The 19,364-nt window shown below is 35.7% G+C and overlaps 1 protein-coding gene across 1 annotated transcript in view; it reads left to right on the top strand.

The window, feature by feature from the left end:
• The window catches only part of LOC122805932 (vomeronasal type-2 receptor 26-like), a 225,905-nt gene that overhangs the window by 99,491 nt on the left and 107,050 nt on the right, over positions 1 to 19,364 (top strand). Inside the window, exon 7 of the mRNA XM_044076175.1 lies at positions 2,785 to 2,806. Within this exon, the coding sequence (XP_043932110.1) occupies positions 2,785 to 2,806 (22 nt within the window). The remainder of the gene's footprint in view (positions 1 to 2,784; positions 2,807 to 19,364) is intronic.

The following is a 19,364-nucleotide window of genomic DNA, read 5'->3' as shown; positions in this document are numbered from 1 at the left end:
TTATTTTAAATTACATATCAAAATAGCTTGCCAGACAATGCTGTGGAGCAATTTTAAACAGTAGGAAGTCAAAAATGGAAATTCAGAAATTTCATAGAATCTTTACACAAGGCAAAGAATATCCATACAACCAGGCAAAAGTTAGAAAAATAGAAAAATTCACAAAACTAATGAAATAATCTGAACACCATGACTTTTAGTCCATAAAAACTCCATAGGTTCAATGGACTTGCAGAAAAAAAAAATCATCAAATGCATATAGTCAAAACCTGCTTGTAAATTTAACATTTGCCATATCTTTAAAAGTTCTGGATAGAAAAATCTGTAGCTAGGTAGCTTTAGAGTTTGTGGTCCTCATGGGACTACTCAATAGTCCTGTCCCCTTAAGTATTGAATTGAATGAGACTTTACATATGCAAATAGGTGTGTAATATCTGTTTGTTCACTGGCTGTTAGTTAAATGGGTATTTTAATAGTATTTTTTTGAGTTCTAGATTTGATTTGCAGACTAATTATGATGTGATTTGTAGTTGACTGCTGCTGTATTAGATTTTAAAATTCTTTATAGGTTCATAGGTTCATAGGTTCATACTAGGCTATCTGCCCTGGGGCAATTATAAGCCTAGCCCGATTTTGTTTGGCTTACGCCACCCCTTGATTTGAGTATACTCTGCCCTTTTTAAGGTTTAGTTTGCTGTGCCTCTGTCTAATAGTGACACGGAAGTAATCCCTGGGACAAACCTACGATCCCCCCATCCACTCATCAAGATTCTTCTTGAAGAGATTCAGTGGGCTGCTCTGCCTAACATGAATTGGAATTCTATTCCAGAGCGAAGGGAGCCTCTGGGTTATGAATCTGTCCCTCCAGCAAGTTCTATTTATTTCAGTGCTGAGGTTCAAGACCCTCGAGCGTGTGGCTCTAAGGGATTTAAATTTACTGAGGTGGAGCATGTCCATTAATTCTGGATTGGACATAGCTTTATATGTCAGGCATAGATCGCCTCGAAGTAGGCGGTATGCAACTGAGTAGAGCTGGAGTTTTTTTAACAGAGCAGCATATGGCATCTGTTTGAGTCCCTTGATCCTCTTGGTGAGGTACTTTTGGGGTCTTTCTAATTGCTGCAGGTGTTGGGTAAGGTACATCCCAAAAGAGGCATTGTATTCTATGATGGGCCTGATGAGGGATGAATAAAGGGGCACGATTACCTCTCTTGATCTAGAGGTGAATCCTTTCATAATGAGGTGGGCTATGTAAAAGGTCTTTCTAACCACTTTGGCAATGTGGTTGTCAAAGGAGAAATTGCTATCAACTTGGGTCCCCAGATCCCTAATTTCTTTCTCTGTACTTAATGGGTTACCGCCTATGTGGTAATTTGTGGGCACATTGTTTTTGCCAAAGGGTATGACTATACACTTTTTGGCATTTAGCTTTAGACCATGGCTCTGGCACCAGTTGTCCGTCTCTGTGAGACCTTTTTGAAGGATGTTTGTGTCATCTGGAGAGTTGATTATGGTGCCTAGTTTGCAGTTGTCTGCGAACTTGGTGAGCCATAGTCCTCCCACGTTGGCCTGTACCTCGGAAAAGTATATACCAAACAAAAGCGGTCCCAGGACAGAACCTTATAGGATGCCACTTGTGACCGGTTTCAAGTCTGACATGGCTCCAGCAACTCTCACTCTGTGGGTTCTGTCTTTGAGCCGGTTTGCGACCCATCTTGTGACATAGGGGTTTATATTTAAGCTGGATAGCTTATCTATGATGCCCGAGTGGGGTATTGTGTCAAATGCCTTTGCTAGGTCCAGATAGGCTGTGTGGACTACCTTCCCTTCATCTATGGCTTTGGTGACTGTTTCGAAGAAGTCAACCAGGTTCAAAAGGCAGGATCTGCCCTTGATGAAGCTGAACTGGGTAGGATCTAGTGTCTGTAGGTCCCCATTGTCTTTGTTTATAAGCTCCATGATGATCCTCTCCATAGCCTTGCAGACTAAGCTAGTCAGGCTTATGGGGCGATAGTTTCCAGGGTCCATAGAGGCTCCACCTTTGTGGAGTGGGACCACTGTTGCTGTACGCCATTCTGTGGGCACATATCCTGTAATGACGCTGAGATTGTACAGCTGTTTTATTTGAGGGATTAGTTCTTCTTGGAGTTCATGTAGGACGCAACCTGGGACGCCATCTGGTCCCATGGAAGCAGTGTTTTTTGCTTTGGAGAGGGAAGCCTTCACCTGAGCATCAGAGATGTTTGGGAGGCAGCCCTCTGCCGGGATAGATACTTGCTCTTTTTTTGGGGGGGAGGGGGTGGAGAAGTTTGCACTGAACCTGTTTGCCAGGATATTGGTGATGTCTGTGGGTTCAGTGTATTTTTTGTCATTTAGAATCAACTCAGAACAAGTCTGGGAGTTGCATCCCAGGTTCCTAACATAACTGAAAAAAGCCTTATGATTGTCTTTAGTGTCCTGAGCAATTTTTCTCTCGAAGCTGGCCTTGGAGGATTTTATGAGGGATCGTAATTTTTTGCTAATACTGATCAGAGATGCCTTCCCTATTAGGGATTTTGCTCTATCATGTAGTATCTTCCTCCTTCTGTTGTACAGTTTATTTATGGCTGGGGTCCACCAGACTGGATGCCTGCCTTTGGATGTTTGGGTTTTGGTTTTGTTTGGGATAGCATGATCCATGCATTCCTGGAGATGTCCGTAGAATGCGTTTATATAGGATTCTGCAGTTTGGGCCATAGTTTCCACTGGCCCTGGGGCCTTGAAGGATTCCACTTTGGTTTTGAGAAGTGAGAAGTTCACTTTTGAGAAGTTTTTCACTGTGGTTTTCTGGGCTGGGGGCAGGGTCGGGATGTGGACATCCAGTGAAATTAATTTATGGTTTGATCTTACCAGTGAGGGATATACTTTAGGTGTGGAGCATAGAGTCCCCATGTTGGTAATGATCAGGTCTAGTATGTTATCCCCTCTTGTGGGAGTGGTGACTAGTTGTTCCATAGCATTTGAGTTTATAAGTTCCAGGAACCTTTGGGCTAAGATGCTGGGGCTTGAGTAGTGCTCCCAGTCTATGTTTGGGTAGTTGAAGTCACCCAATATAATGGTGTTCGGAGAGATCTTCATGTTCTCCAATGTTTTCAGGAAAGCCGAGTGGGATTCCTGACTTTGAGAGGGTGGTCTGTAGGATGCTATAAACTGAAAAGCAGTCTTGCCCACTGTTAGTTGCACATGGATGGTCTCCGATACTTCATGCAATGCCACTAACCTGGAGGAGTGGATATCCTTGATAAATATGGAAACTCCCACTCCTTTTGTGGTTTGGTCCTGGTTTTGGGGCCGAAAAGCATGATATGAGGTATAACCTGGTAGTGCTGGGGCCTTGAACCAGGTTTCTGTCACTGCACAGATATCGATGTTCTCCATACTGAGGAGAGCTTCGAGTGCATGCATCTTGAGGTTAAGACTTCTGGCGTTTAGCAGCATTACCCTTAGTTTCTTGTTTCTTGTGCTGTCTATGGAGGTGGGTTTGACTTTTGAGCCTTGCCTAAAAAAGGCACTATGGGGGTGGCAAGAGCCTTTGTCAATATCCAAAAGCCCAGTGGTGAAAGGTGCAAGCCGTCCCTAGCGAAGCAATGTGGCTTGTTGAGCATGTCATCCCAGGCTGACAGATACTGGATCCCCTTAGAATGACACCAAAATTTTAGCCAATTGTTAAAATCGATCATTTTGGCTTTGTACTGTGGCATCATTCTGAGTGAGGGTAAGATGCTGCTCAAGGTCAGAGTCATACTGGCCTGGGCTACATGATCAGAGAGCTCCTCTATGTCTCTTTTCATGTAGTCCAGGGAGGTACGTCTCAGGTCATTCACACCAGCATGTACAATGACTGAGTCATATTTGTATTTGCTTTGGAGTGACATGAGTGCTTGCGTTATGTGGCGGATCCTAGCGCCCGACAGGCAGCTCACTGTGACTTTCTCTTTATTCAGCCTGGTGAGCGGGACGTCAGTGTGTCTGACAATAGCTTATTATATAACTTATTTTGTTTTTATTGTATTTATATGATCTGAAGACATGGTGGGTACACCGTGAAAGCACTTACCTTTTTCTTTTACATTAAAGCCTGCAGAGTTTTTATGGACTAACAGTCATAGTAGTCAGACTATTTCATTAGTGCTGTGAATTTTTACACAAGGGACAAATAAGTGATTTTATCACATTATGGATCAGCTTAATAGAGGGGTGGTGATTCATTCCAGATGGAGTAAGAAAATAATATTTCAAACTCATGTATGAGAAGTTTAAATAGGAAGGTCATAAAAGATTATAGTATAGAAAGGAACAGTTAAAGCATGGGGAAGTTTCCTTTGAAATGGTGACTAATATAGACTGAGTCTTAACAAAGTTAGATGACCTCACACTAGAATGGGAAGGCTGTAGGAGGAACCGTTGACAGGAGAGTGATGAGATAAAAAGGGCCATGACAGCATATCAACAATTACTGTTGTCATGCTGCTGGGTAAGCAAGAGGACAAGCTGCACAGGGAAAATTTCTGAATTGCTGGACTGCAAGAAAGGGCTGCCCTAACAGTGTTTGTGGAAATTTTGCTGAGAGAATTACTTGGTGAAAACAGAGGCCTGGATTTAAGCACTGATAAAGCCTATGACATGTGGAGATGTGGAGAGCAGTCAAATAAGACAAAATAGCTATCAGTGAAATTACACAGTTTTCTACTAAGGATCGGTTGATGAAACAGGTGACAGTAAAAGGTGAAGGGCTAACAGCTGTGTAACAGTCGTATAATACTTAGCAACTGTACGTCAAATGACTCTGCAGATATTTCTTCCCATAGTGAAAGCATAAAAGAGATACAACTGGTTTATCCTGAACATTTCAGAGTGGTGTGTAAGGAGCAACCTACTGATATAAGATCATGAATGTAAACTGTATATAGGCAAAATGGAAGTCAAATTTCTATGGTAGATTGTTAATATATACATATATACATACATACAAGTTTTTATATATATAAACATAAGTTTGAAAAGAGTGGGAGTCACATAACACTTGCTTTGTTTTTAGAAGAGACCCTTGTATTATATATATATATATATATATATATATATATATATATATATATACACACACACACACACACACACACACACATATATATATATATGTATATATATATATATATATATATATATATACACATACACACAAACACACACACACACACACACACATATATATATATATATATATATATATATATATATATATATATACACACACACACACACACACACACAAACATATATAGATACACAGAGGAAGAGACTGCAGCAACATTCAAAAATGCAAAAAAAAAAAAGAAAAGAAAGGAAAGGATATAATGCTTTATGCAAAGGGGCAATTAGTGAGTTTGGAGTGAGTAAGAACATTTGCATCTAGATGTGCTATTTCTTTGTGGGCTAGACAAATGGTATATTTTAGTATCAGTGCATGTGAGGGCCAGTATATGTCATGATATCCAGTTACAAAAGTATATCTGGAATGGAAAGCTATATTATTTGCAAATGTGTTTCTAAAATTTTAATAAAGATGATTTATGTAAAAAAAATGTTAGCCATGATTGTATCACTAGCATAATAATCAGCTTGGAAAAACTTTCCTTTTATCTGCCTTCTTTTTTCTTTTCTTTAGTCTTACATATGTTAGAAGAATGATTAGGTAGCCCATAGTTTCTTTGTTTTCTTTTTACAGCAGGGCATGGCTTCTTATCATGCATATAACAACACTTTGAACATCATAGCATGTAGGCAACTGATTGCATTTGATGCCTAACTGTGTCACCATGACAGAGAAATGTTCAGTCATTTTACTGCCATGTGGTTGGACACATTTTTCATATTATACTATCCCCAGCAGATTTACAGATTTATTCTCTTTATTTTAACTTAACATTTTTTTACTTTCATTTTACACACCTTCAAGTTATCAGCAAGCATCTTCACTTAAATGCTATATAATTCTGCTACTCTGCTCACATGCACAACTTTTCCCACACCTAATTCATAGCCTGTTAAACGTTTGCTGCTCCTGTTCTCATTTTTTATGCCAAAAGATATCATTCTAGCTCTCAGTAATGTGTTATATAGCTCTCCAAACACAATCTTTAGTTTTTTTTTTCCTCCGTGCCATATTTACATAAACAGTCATTTTTTGTTCTTGACTCTTAGTGAAAAGTAAATGTTGAATACATGGCAGGTTATTTTTATGACCACAGTATTGCTGGAATATGCTCTTAGCAGCAGACAAATTATTTTGTTGCTTTTTAGTAAGGATAAACATATTAAATATTGTTATAGGATCATCTTCAGAAAGGCGAAGTAATGTGGCAACTTCCATCTCTTTCCTTTTTGTTCTTCTATGGCTTATGCAGTACTGAAGAAATTGAATTTTTGTAACTGATATTTCCAGTTTTTTGCCAAACTGGCCCATTACGGCAATGTGAAGTGTATGGTGATATGTATGTCAAGACAAATTTGTAGCTCTACCCTGAAAGAAAAATGTCAGCTGAATTTTGTTTGCTGTGAAGTCCAAGGTATCCCACAAAACTCAAAAGCTAAGTATCTGATTCATATGAAAAATATCATTTCTACATCTCTTTTCTGCATTATACATTGTTGCATTGGATTCCTGCTTTATCAGTTTGGTGCATTTTTTATTTGATTATACTTTTTTAGTGCCTTCAATTAATTTTGTTAAATTTTCTACTTTAAAAGGATATACTTGCTTTTGCTTCATATTTCACCTGGTGGTCTTGTAGCATTTTTTAATCAACTGTTTTGTTACTTTTCATCGTTTTAACTGTTAGGGACAGTGATGTGAACATGCTTCTCAGCTCATTGAATTATGTACTGGTACAGCTGAGTCTTGCTACCTGATTAAGTCTAACAAAAAATGCACTTTTCAGGTGTTTTGGATGAAAACAGTCCTATTTATCTGTGATATAATACAAACTCAAAGGAAGTGCTTTTGGATACATCCATTTCATTTGCTATCATGGCATCAGCTACTTAAGCAAAAATAGCCACTTAATAACCAATGTATAGACTAGTATTATGAGTGGTGATACTAAAAGTGATTTTCTCACTTTATAAATAGCAGCTTTTACAATAATATAGTTATATTTATTTAATACACACTATTTCATTTAAAAATTAAATTCATCTCAGCTTTTGTAAGTTTTACAAAATTCAGTGCAGCTGTGTTATGGTTAATAGATACCTACTGCTAATTGATTTAGATATAATTGGTTAATGGGATTTTGAGAAGTAAGCTGTCACAGAACAATCTAATTGCTTTTGTAGTTAAGCTGCATTTAAGTAAATTATTTTTAAAGGTTAATTATGATATAATTTAGGAAGTCAAACACAACAGGAAACATGATATATATTTGTAGAGCAACCTGCCTACAGTTTATATTTAGTTGTAGTTTCAATGAGCTACACAAAACATCACCATTGGATAAGCGGTCGTAGGAAAGGACATTAGTTCTGATAACATTTTATATAAATAAATGTTAACAGCATACACTATGCAATGGTGATCAGTGGTATGTATATCCTTTGTTTTAATATTTTTAAATGATAATATTCTGTAAAATAAAAGTCTGTCTCTGTCCTAGACATGTTTATTTACAATGTATACTATTTCACAGTTATTGCTTACAACATTGTTTTTTGGTGTATGATTCTAACATATTAAATACATTTCAACATTTCCCTTATTCTATTCACATGCTTCTGCATCATCTTCCTGCATACGCTAACATTTATTGTCCTTGTTATACTGCTGCTTCCACCATGTCACTTTAGTCTTCTGACATGCTACTCAGAGGAATTTAACCAGAATTATTCCTTCTGAATATTGTTATAGTCTTCTTGTGTTAGTTCTTCCTCATTTTCCCTTGTTGATCTGCATTATAGTCATTATGAGTGGTACCATGAACTATGTTTTACCTACTTTATCCATTTCGGTCTCTTTTCCATGTATTTGTCATATAAGCAAGGGGTGGGAAGCCACAAACTATATAGGGGGGCTTGCTAAATGCCTCGGCAGATAGCCTAGTATGAACCTATGAACCTATGTATGAACCTATTTAGCCTAAGTTAGGGTTAATATTCAGCATCAGCTGGATTGTGCTAATTTTGATAAGTGTGATATTAGTGTTTTGGCTTTATTTCCTTGTGCCATACAGAGCTCCTTTTTGTTAGCAGTAGTTGTAACCACTTTTTTCATATCTCATTAAAATGAATAAGGTCATGAATTTAATGGACTTTAACTAATTTGACAAGGAAATTGTTTCCATTGCTCAAATTTCCTTTCACTGCAGTGCTGCTGTGCTGTACCTCTCTAGTATAATGTTTGTCTCTTCTATTGCTTTCTGCTGATCCCTTTTCACATGTTTGTTTTCCTAATCTTGACCCTTATTGTCATGGTAAAACTGTGTCTTAGTTTGCTAGAGTACCTTATGATGCCAGTGGCAACAATCACTGCTCTTATTTTCCAAATTACCCTTTTCCATCAGTTACCACATTGTTGCAGTTTTATTTGTCGTGAATAAGTTACAATGTCCTGAGCCATCGCTATTTTTCTGGTAGTTTAATCTTAGTAACACAGTCTCATCATAGTCCTTGCACTTCTACAGTAGCTCCACTAGGTTTAAGCCTGCACACTATCATATTGTGTCATTTTACTGACATTTTATCATTTTGCTAGAATGCATGCACTTTATTTAGCTATACAGCATATACAGATGGAATAGGAGTATGTGTTATTACTATTCTGGAAAGGCTCTTGCTGTTTTGCATGTCATTGTTGGAGGTGATTGAAAATTTTATCTACCGACACTGTATGTTTCCTTCTGTTAACACAAACTTCATCACTACAAATCAACAGGGAGAGGCAGTATGATGTATTGAGATTTAAAACCCCAGCTCTCTGTGAAATATTTGAAGATACATGTAGACACAACTAGGGTACAATAACATGTTTAAAATAGTACTATTAATCACCTGCTGAAAACCTCAACAGCAGCATCGACCCTTCCTCTCCAGAGAGACAATGAATGCACTAATGAGAGAAACAAGATGCTCACATCTTTGGTCTAATTGAAGTTAAAGTATTCTGATGGGCCACCTATTTTAGTTACATGGCTGTTAAGTTAAACTGAGGCTGTTTCCCTCAGGAAAAACTCAAGTCACTATTAAACTGCTTTCATCCATTGCCACATACATCATAGTTACAATCTTACTTTACTGAAATAAAATGTTAAATCTCCTTATTGCATGAAATAACGGTCTAGGTGAATAAAATGGCAGGATTATTTTTTATTCAGTTAGATGAAAAGTCACTTAAGCTATGAATGAAATGCTAAGAACAAATAGGATCCAAACATCCCTCAGGTATCTTTACAAAGTATGTCTTGTTTATTAAAACCACATAAAGTACCCAACAAGGATTAAACTAATAACCTTAAAAACAAAAAATAAACCAAAAACGGCCAGGAAAGCTTCACTTTATTGAGTACAACCCCAAACGACTAAGCACTTTCTCCAGTAATCATCTGGCTTCCTCAGAGTCATTTGGAAGAAATTAAAACAATTGTTTAAATATGCAGACTTCATGTCCAAACAACCAGTCCAAGCTAGTTTCATCATGGAATACATTAATAAATAATTAGTCAGTTTAAAAACTTCCTGTTATACATTTGTCCTAACACATATTATGTTTTAAATTTGTAGTTTGCTGTAAATCGCCCTTAAAATTGGTGATTAAGCGACCGATAGGACCTCATAAGGCGGATGTAAGTGAGCGCGACAGTAGGATATGAGTTAGGTTAGGAGTTAAGTGTGCGAGTGGGGTGGGAAAGGTGAGCGTGTGTGGTGTGAGTGTGTGTGGTGTGTGGAGAGTTAGGGTGGTAAGGTAAGGTAGTGATAGTGTATTAGTTGGGGTAGGTGAGTGTGGAGTGAAGTGAGTTAGGTTTAGGGTAGGGTGAGTGTGTATAGGAGCTTTATGTTTTTTTTAGGTGGGTTATAGAGTTAGGTTAGGTGCAGGTAGGTTAAGTTAAAATTCATATAAGGGGATATATGTGTACAAACCATTTTAAGGGGGAACTTTTTATCATACTATGCCAGCCCTAATTTGACTGCAACCTTCCACTTAAAATTAATATACAGATTTTACCTCTGCAGATTAAGTTATGCACTCCGTGACAGGTGTAAATTCTCACAGAGTATAAGGTTTCATCTTTCTAATTTTCAAAATCTGCATCAATTTCACTTAGGTTCTACCAGCCAAATCCCTTAATTGTCAAGTCTAAATTTTCCATAGAAACTACATTGGAAACTTCCTTTTAAAGATGTTTGGAAGGGATCCACATTCCATAGAGAGTAGCAAGTCATGGAATGTTGTGTATTGGACATTGGGATAATTTTTTTCCTTTTTTTTTCTATATTCACTTCAGTTTCTCCCCTTCCTTAATCTCCATTTGAGCCTTGCTTTTTGAATATTTTCGTTCACTCTTTCTCCATTATATAATCATAAAGTGTATTCCATGGATCAAAACCACACAAAAACGTTCGCTGTAGAGAACCAAATAAGGGTCCAGACCGAGACTGCTGATGAAAGTGAAATATTTAATGTTCCAAAAACACTGGACACACAAGTAACGCTTGATACTAACGCTTTACACACAGAAAGTATGTTTTTGAAAATCTTCATCAGATAGCAAACACCAAGCCTAGGTAACATTACAATTAAATACATCTGTTTAAATGAATGCACCAATGAATTCATAGCAATTAAACAAATCAATAATTCAATTAAAAGATGTGAATTGATTAAAAGTTAAAAACCTTTTCAAATATAATTTCCTTATCACTTTAACATCAATAATACACAAGTTTATAAAAATAATAGTTTATATTTGAATATTAAAATATTAAAATCTTTTCCATAAAATAGATGTATAATATAAAATCTGTTTTGTACCCATAAAAATCAATTAAAAACATTTTGAAGGTCATTTTAAACCAATTATAATCCTATACTACCCTCTAGTGGAAATTTATAATTTAGTACGCCTTAATTTTAAAACTGGAAGGATAGATATCATATCATTTAAACCAGGGTTTCTATTAGCTTCCAATATAATTTGCCATAATAACTCTCTATATTCGAGTTTTGTCTCCCACATACCCCCCCCCTAATTTCTCTAGCCACTGTTTCAATTACAAAAAAAAACAAAGGAGGCTTGTGGGCAGGTTAAAGTATGTTTAAAAAGTGCATTGTTCATGTTATGCTTACTAATTTCATAAAAGTGTTCATATATTCTTAATTTGAGCTTTCTCTCCATTTGACCAACATAAAATGATCCACAGATTGAACAAAGAGCTAGATAAACCACACCATTAGTATTACAGTTGGAAAAAGAGTGGCTTTTAATATGTTTATTCCTACTAGGAATATAGATACTGGAAACATTTATAATATGTGAACATTGGGAACATAAACCACATTTAAAGGTCCCCAATCTTTTGGATGTACCTTGAACTCTTGAACCACCTCCTAACTCAAATAACTTCTTAAAGTTAGTATCTCTTCTATAAGTACATTTTAAAGGTTGACTATGAATTTGTTTAAGTTCCAAAATTTGTTTAAAACGTTCCCATTCTCTAGAGACAGTTTGTTTTATATATCCTGAATCCCCTGTAAAATCCATAACATATGTTTCATCCCAATCATTAGTAGAAGTATTAGAATTATAACAAGAGTTAGGTCCTTCATCACAACCCAAAATGGGGGCAAACCTCTCTTTCCTACCTTCAATTACTTCTTTACTAACTTCACAAATCAGATTTTCAGGGTAAAATAAAACAAAGCTGGGCTTAAAACTTATGCTGAACAATAGATATGGTATATATATTATGAAATATATGTTTGTAAATATAATAAAATAATCCAATGATTGAAATGATCCTAAAATAAATTATCTTCTTTAAATGAAGTTAATATAAAATGATCTAATTTAATCAGACATTAAATGATTTGTTGTTAGACAAATTATTTTTAACAATTCCTTATTATTGTTCATCAGTATTTGGCATTCCAAAAGATTATAAGGACCCTATGGATCACATGTAAGTTTCTATGGATTTTTCCATAAGGTTCCATTACTACCTCTCTGTTCAATGTGTTGAAAAACACTCTCAAGTTAGGGTTGTTAACAATACACTCTTTTTCAGACTTTTACACTTTTTAAGCATTGTATTACCTTTTTTAGGCATTACTTATACTACCTTTGGATATTCCCATACTTTTATAACCTATTCCTATGTGAACTGGTTTATTATGGCTTTCTAAGAAAGTATGAGAGTAGTTGGTAAGTTCACAGGACTTGGCAACAAGCCTGTTATTAATGGAAATGGTTCTTAAGAACAATTTAATGTATTTTCTTTGAAGGAATTTTATAAGCAAGAAAGAAGGTTATGAAGGAAAGAGTTGTACACCATATAATTAAAATTGGTGTGGGAAAAAAAAAATTGTTTGTCACTGATTCATTATTTTTTAATTGTTTGTGTTTGTTTTTTGTTTTTGTAATTGTTGACTTTTTTTTTTTTATGTTTAAAGATTTTTTGAAGATTTCTAGATTGATTCTTTTTTGAGATTTTTTAATTTTTTTTCAATTTTTTATATTTTGATTTCAAATTTTAATTTATTTAGATATTTTTATATCATTTGATCTTTCATCTAAAGTGATTTATTCTAAATATTTTTTCTAAAACCAACTCATCTTTCTTTTCTTCAGGACTTTCTAAACACTCAAATAGTGGGCAACAAACTTTCAAAAAAAAGTCATATGACTCCTCAAGATTACAGAATAAGATAAAGGAATTTGAAGGATCAAAATATTTTTTTGAAGAATGATTTGTTACCCAAATGTGTTTGTGAAGTTTCGAGAAGTAAGTGAATTAGTGATGAAGAGTTTGAAGAAAGAGGTTGAAGGTGGAGAAAGGTTTAAGTTCTCATATTGAGTGATGATACTAACTAATAATTCTATTTAATATTATCTAATGATTGAAGGGATGAGATATATTATATGGATTTTATTAAAACCAATATATAATATAGAAGAAAAAAGCTTTTTAAACAAAAAAAAATTATTCAAAAATTTAAAAAAAACAATTATAGAAGGGATACTAACTAAATTTACTTATATACTAACTTTAATGGGTTAAAGAGTTTGGAGTTAGTGGTTCAAGAAGTCAAAGAAAATTCAAAAAAAGATGGAGTAAATACATGTTGTTCACAATGTTCACATATTATAAATATCTAGTTATCATCTATTCCTAAAGATATTAAATACCAACAGCCACTCTTTTCCAACTGTATTAATTATGGGTAATGGTATGGTTGCTTTGTTCAATCTGTCATCATTGTGGTGTGGTAAAACGGAGAAAAAGCTCAAAAGCTAAGAATAATAATACTTTATGAAATTATGTAAGCATAACATGAACAATGCACTTTTTTAACTATACTTTAACCTGCCCACAAGTTTTTTTTTTTTTTTGTTTTTTAAAAGAGAAATTAGGGGGTAGGGGGGGGGGGGGTAAGAATATAGGAATATAGAGAGTTATTATAAATTATATTGAAATAGAAACTTAAATGGAATGATATGATATCTATCCTCCAGTTTTTAAATCAGTTTTAAAATTATTATATATAAATTACAGAGGAGGGTAGTAGGATATTATGGTTTTTTAAAAATGACCTCAAAATGTTTTTAATTTTTTTTTATGGGTAAAACAGATTTTATATTATACAACTATTTTATGGAAAAGATTTTAATATTTTGCTATTATTTAATGTGTATTATTGAATTTAAAGTGATAAGTTTAATTTTTTTGAAAGCGTTTTTAACTTTTAATCAATTCATTGTTTTTATTGATTATTTTAATTTTTAATTGCATATTTCACCATTGGCCTAATGTAATGTATTTGTATGTTTTGTAATGTAACGTTACTAGGCTATGTTTTTAAAAAATACTAAGATTCTTTGTGCTAACTTAGTATCGCTTGTGTCTTGTGTGTCCAGTGTTTTGGAACATAATTTTGGAACATTAAATACTCTCGGCTATTTCCTTCTTCTGTATCGCTTTGTTTTCATCTTTTTTTGTGTTTGTTTTTGTTTGTTTTTCCTTTTCCACCACTTCCCATGTTTATGGTTGAATATAGTGGACTTCAATTTACTTTTCTGTGGATAAATGCTTTTGCAGATACAGGGAAAGGCTGCTGCTTAAATTCTGATGTTTATTAATTATGCTCGCTCTTCTGTCCTTTTTGTTTAGAATGATTCCATTATAGCCTTCAGTAATGTTATGCAATCAAGTCTTTTCACCTTGTTTCCTCTGGTCTCAAAAGGCAAAAGTGTGAGTTCCTTTAGTCTCTGCTTATATTATTTGTCCTCCCTACCTTTTACCCACTATAACAGTGTGATGTAGTTTCCCTAAAATGATGTCACAAACTGTATACATGAAAAGTTGTATTCTGATGTCTTCTTTAATCAAAGTTCATAATTCATTACAACATTTATTTTTTCACAATACAGCCATTTTATGCAGCCTACATCTAGTACATACTTATGCAGCATTTTCCTGATCTTTTAATATTAGCTTCACTCCTGCCACACTTTTCCATATACTATGGTTATTATGGCCTAAGAGTAAAACTTTGAATTTCTTATCATTAAACCGCAGCTCACAGATTTTTGCAGACCTGTTTAATTTTCCCAAATCTTTACCCTCTGCCAACCAGTAATTATTATCTCTGATTGTGATCCGAGAGAGTTGGATTTACTTAGCATATTTGGTGAGTGGTTGAGTCTGCCCGAGGTGGATAGTGATTGACTGTCCTTTGCCAGCTCTCTTTCCTGTTAGTGATGGTGTGGGGTTTTGCCATAGCTAAACCATTTCTAGTTGTAACTGAAGTGTTACTGCTCATTGCATGTACTATTGATTTGGTGCAGTCTTGGAAGTGCTGAAGCAGTTTTATTTGTGGGCATGAACACAGAAGTGTGTATGTGACATGCATGTAGCATTAACTGCATATATCAAAGTTTAACTCAACTGCCTACACAATATAAAATCCCTCTATGAAATTCACATTATCAGGTCTCCACTATATGAAGGAACAAATAATCCACTTGTGGAGGGAAAAAATGGATGCAGTGGTCTGAAAAAGACAGAAAAATGGTCCCTCCCACACATGCACACACAGGTACACACACACTCTTCAGAAAAAGAACATTTGTTGTCAAATCTGAATCTGTCTATGTTAAAGATTCCACATTACCTGATTCTAGAAATAAGTACAACTTTTTATTGGTTAAAATAGGCTAACTATTTACCACATATTCCCATTTATAATGTTAACTGTACTAAGTGATAAATGACATTTGGATACATACAGATTTGTCTAGGGACATCTTCAGGTGAGGGTCAGGTCGGAATAGTAATGGGAGTTAAGATGGTAGTGGAAGAAAGTTAGTGTGGTGGAGATGAAAGGGTTAAATTGGGAAAGTAGGAAGACTGGTAGGAAATAAGGCAAGTACAAGGAGGGGATTAACTGGATTTGTTTGAGTGTAACTGGGTAAGGGATCAGCTTTTGCAGTAAACTTACTAAGTGGTGAGTTAACGTCCAGACCACCAGTAAGTAATTCAGTGGACAGGTAAGTCTTGGATTGACAATAGCAGGCATGGAGTAGGTGGGTAATGATTGTGTTTTTTTTCCTCTGTTGTTGTTTTTGAGTTCCAGGTTAATTGTGCTGTTGTTCGGCCTGTAATGGGGTTTAGTTTACTGGGGTCACATAGGCTGCATTATTTCATGAAAGGCAGGGGTCTTATAATGCCATTAGCTTTATTGGTCATTTGTTCATTAGGGAGACCTCTGAGTTTCTTCACTGGCATATTTCAGAGAATTAATTTATGTTGCCATTAAGACAGGATTCCGTAGGTAGGGCTCTTTTGTTTCACCTAATCTGATCCAGGTAAAACGTCAGTTTGTTGGTGATGGTAGGTCAGGCAATGGCCAGTTTTCTGCTGGGCTGGTTCCAAGCTGGATGGTAAGTGTTATATAGTGAGTTTCATGGGCAGGAAGGCACCAGTGAGTGACAGCTGTTAACCGCACCTGCATGTTTGAGTGCTAACCCATGTTTGCCATTTCTATCATCCAAGTTGTTTTAAGAAAAATATACAATATATGAAGAAGCGATAGCTAAATGAAAGGGGGGGGGGGTTGTGGCAGACAAGAGAAAGTTTGCAGTATTTTCCTTTGGAAGAGGACCTTGAAAAGAATTTAATAAGAAAGATTCCAATGACTTTTCAACACATTAATGTGATTTAACTGACTGTTTATCAAAACAATCATAGCTTATTTGTTATAATTTAAGACATTAAAATGGGTTTTTGCTTATGTACATTGACTACATTGGTGGTGGTTAGCTGATACTTTAGCTGGACCACAAGTTGTTTGTAATGTGCTGGCAGATGGTGAAGTAGTTATTTGTAAAGCACTTTAAAAACATAAGTGAGGTTGTTTGAATATCTGTCTGTCATAAAGATCATAAAATGAAGGGTTGACGGTCATTTTGTGCAAACATTTCAAAAAGTTAAAGCAGCTACACAGTCAAAAGCAGTGTTTTAAAGTGCTATATTCTGAAGAGGGCTGGTGAGGGAGTAGTGGTAGTAGAAAAGAAAATTAAGATGTATGTTTTCGGTAGTTGACTAAATTGTTGGAAAGGACGTATTTTGTACACCACAGGGGTGGAACCCATTTAAACTTTAGATAAGGGTGTATTTCCTTCACTCCTGTAGCTATGTGATAAGTGGGGGAGAATGTTGACATTTGTTGGGTTATGAAGCACTGGACCATATCATTTTGCTATCACCTGTAGACCGTTTCTGGGATTGTTTGATCCATCGGCCCCATCCTTAACTATGTGGTACAGCATGGCATGATGCTTTTTATTAGTGTGAAAATGCATACTACTGTAGTGAACGAGTGATCTGGAACGTGTTTCATTCTGGTAAACAATCACCAGTATCCAGTATGTTTTAACTAGGTAAATCCAAACGCTTATTTTCAGGGCAACCCAGGTGCACTTATTTGGTGCAAATAACCAGGAAAGGAAAACAATAATAAGAAAATGTATAGCTCACTACTAACGCAACGGCTAGTAAACAAAAAATCTGTAATGAAAAAATCAAGCCGTAGCTCCACAGCTGTAACAGAATCACTTTCATGATGCTTTAAATAGAATAAATCAAACCTTTCGGTCCAGTTAGATAAAACAAATTCCACCAGAAGAAAAAATGTAATTTTCAAAGACCATTCGGTCCTATTTTATTAAAAAACAATTAAAAGCTCAATAAGCGAGCATATATAGAACTCAAAAATTCAAAACTTCATGGCCTGTGTCCGATTCAAAGGTTAAAATCTTAGTTTGGATCCAAAATATAGAATGAAAACCTCTTAATGGCAAATATTTACCAAAATGGCACATAGAGTCACAAGCCACAAAGTCCTCAACTGCTGCTGATCTTTCCCGTGAAAAATAAATCAATTGCTGAAGCTGCATATATTGTAAATAGAACTTCCACGCTGTCAAAGGCTAAATGCAGCTCAAATGCCTTGCAGTACGTAGATATAGAAATATTTCTGTAAATAATATTAGCTGGTTCAGCTACCTGTAAAGTCCCAAAATAACTCGATAAGCGCTTTTGGTAAAACCTTCTTCAGATCATATCAAATAGGGACTCCATCTTTTCCTTTTAACATGGATCTCAGCCAATAAGCTTCCAAATACTAAATGGTGCCTTTTTTCAAAGAAAGTAACAGCCAATGACTTTACTATTAGTGCAACACACCTTCTCTTTACGTAATACTAGGTCTCCTAGTATTTAAAATAGGCTTTAAAGGTATGAAAGCATTCAAGCCTGGAGGGCAATCCGCTCGTAAGTTAATAATCCACCTTACTTCACATAATTCAGTATTAGTGGCAATATCTCCTCGCTTGATCTTACTATGAATCTGATCAATGGCTTTGAAATTAAAACTATGGTTCGGAAAATTCTTAACGTGAACTGCTAGTGCATTGTGCATGTCTGCCTTGCATATATCATTCAAATGTCACAGTATCCTTTTTTAAAAAATATGGTTCATTTTTCCAACATAGAATGAAGTGCAATTTCTACAAGTTGCCAAATAAACTATGTTCTTGGAAGTACAGGTCACTTTGCATTCAAATATGTATTCACGATCTGTATTAGGATGTCTGAAAACATTGCTTTTATCTATATGTCCACAAGCCATACAGTTGCCACATGGAAAAGTCCCTTTTCTTCCTGTTGAAATTGGTTTTCCAAAACCATCCTTAGTGCTTAGAAGCCTTTTAATATATATATTTAAAATCCAAATGCTTATTTTCAGGGCAGCCCAGGTGCACTTATTTGGCGCAAATAACCAGGAAAGGAAAACAAGGGAAACCAGGTTGAAGTTTTATTTTTGGAGCTCCTATCCTTACTCCTGTGCACTTGGTGAATATTGTTGGTTTGTCAGTGTATGGTATAATTATGCTGTCATGTCTCACTTTTGCACTACTGTATTGACTTTGTACATTAAATTGATTTCTGTGTTGAACACTAGCCCTCATCAGATGGAACAAATGGGCAATATGTAGAACACATATGAACAGCTTATTAACACCTCGACTAGGAAAGTCATAGGATCAGTAAAATAGGCTGGCTTACTTTTCAAAAAAAAAGATAATTTAATGAACTAATATGATGCTTCTCTATTTACCAGGGATATCACTTAGACATTCCTAATGCTGAATGGATGGCAGAGTCTTTAGTGTAGAACTTTAAGGAAAGGGAACTTTTAAGACTCGGTGAGATGGTGGAAGTGAAGAGTTGGCATCAACTGGTGGCCCAAAAAGAAGTGGACTTAACAGGTGATGGATACTGGAACAGAGCACAATGAGGTCACAGGTAATCATATATTGTTAGGTGATCATTTAGGCATGTCAGACTTGGTGCAGTTTGGAAGTAGTGTGGGGACAGGTGAAGATGATGTACACCATGGGCAGGGTGAAACAGGTGTTTAGGTTTAATTATGGGGAGTTTGGGGGCATCCACAGGTGGGGTGGAGTCACAACAGCATGATGTTGGGTCAGACTTTGGGACCCAGCTGGATGATTGGTTAGCTAAGCAGGCCCAGGGGCAAGCGGGGGTCTTTTGAC

This window comes from Protopterus annectens, chromosome 7.part0, assembly GCF_019279795.1.
Source record: "Protopterus annectens isolate FY-2018-M chromosome 7.part0, PAN1.0, whole genome shotgun sequence".
In the NCBI taxonomy this organism is placed as follows: Eukaryota; Metazoa; Chordata; order Ceratodontiformes; family Protopteridae; genus Protopterus; species Protopterus annectens.
Note: the sequence above shows the minus strand (reverse complement) of the source record. Positions and strands in the feature narration are given on the sequence as shown.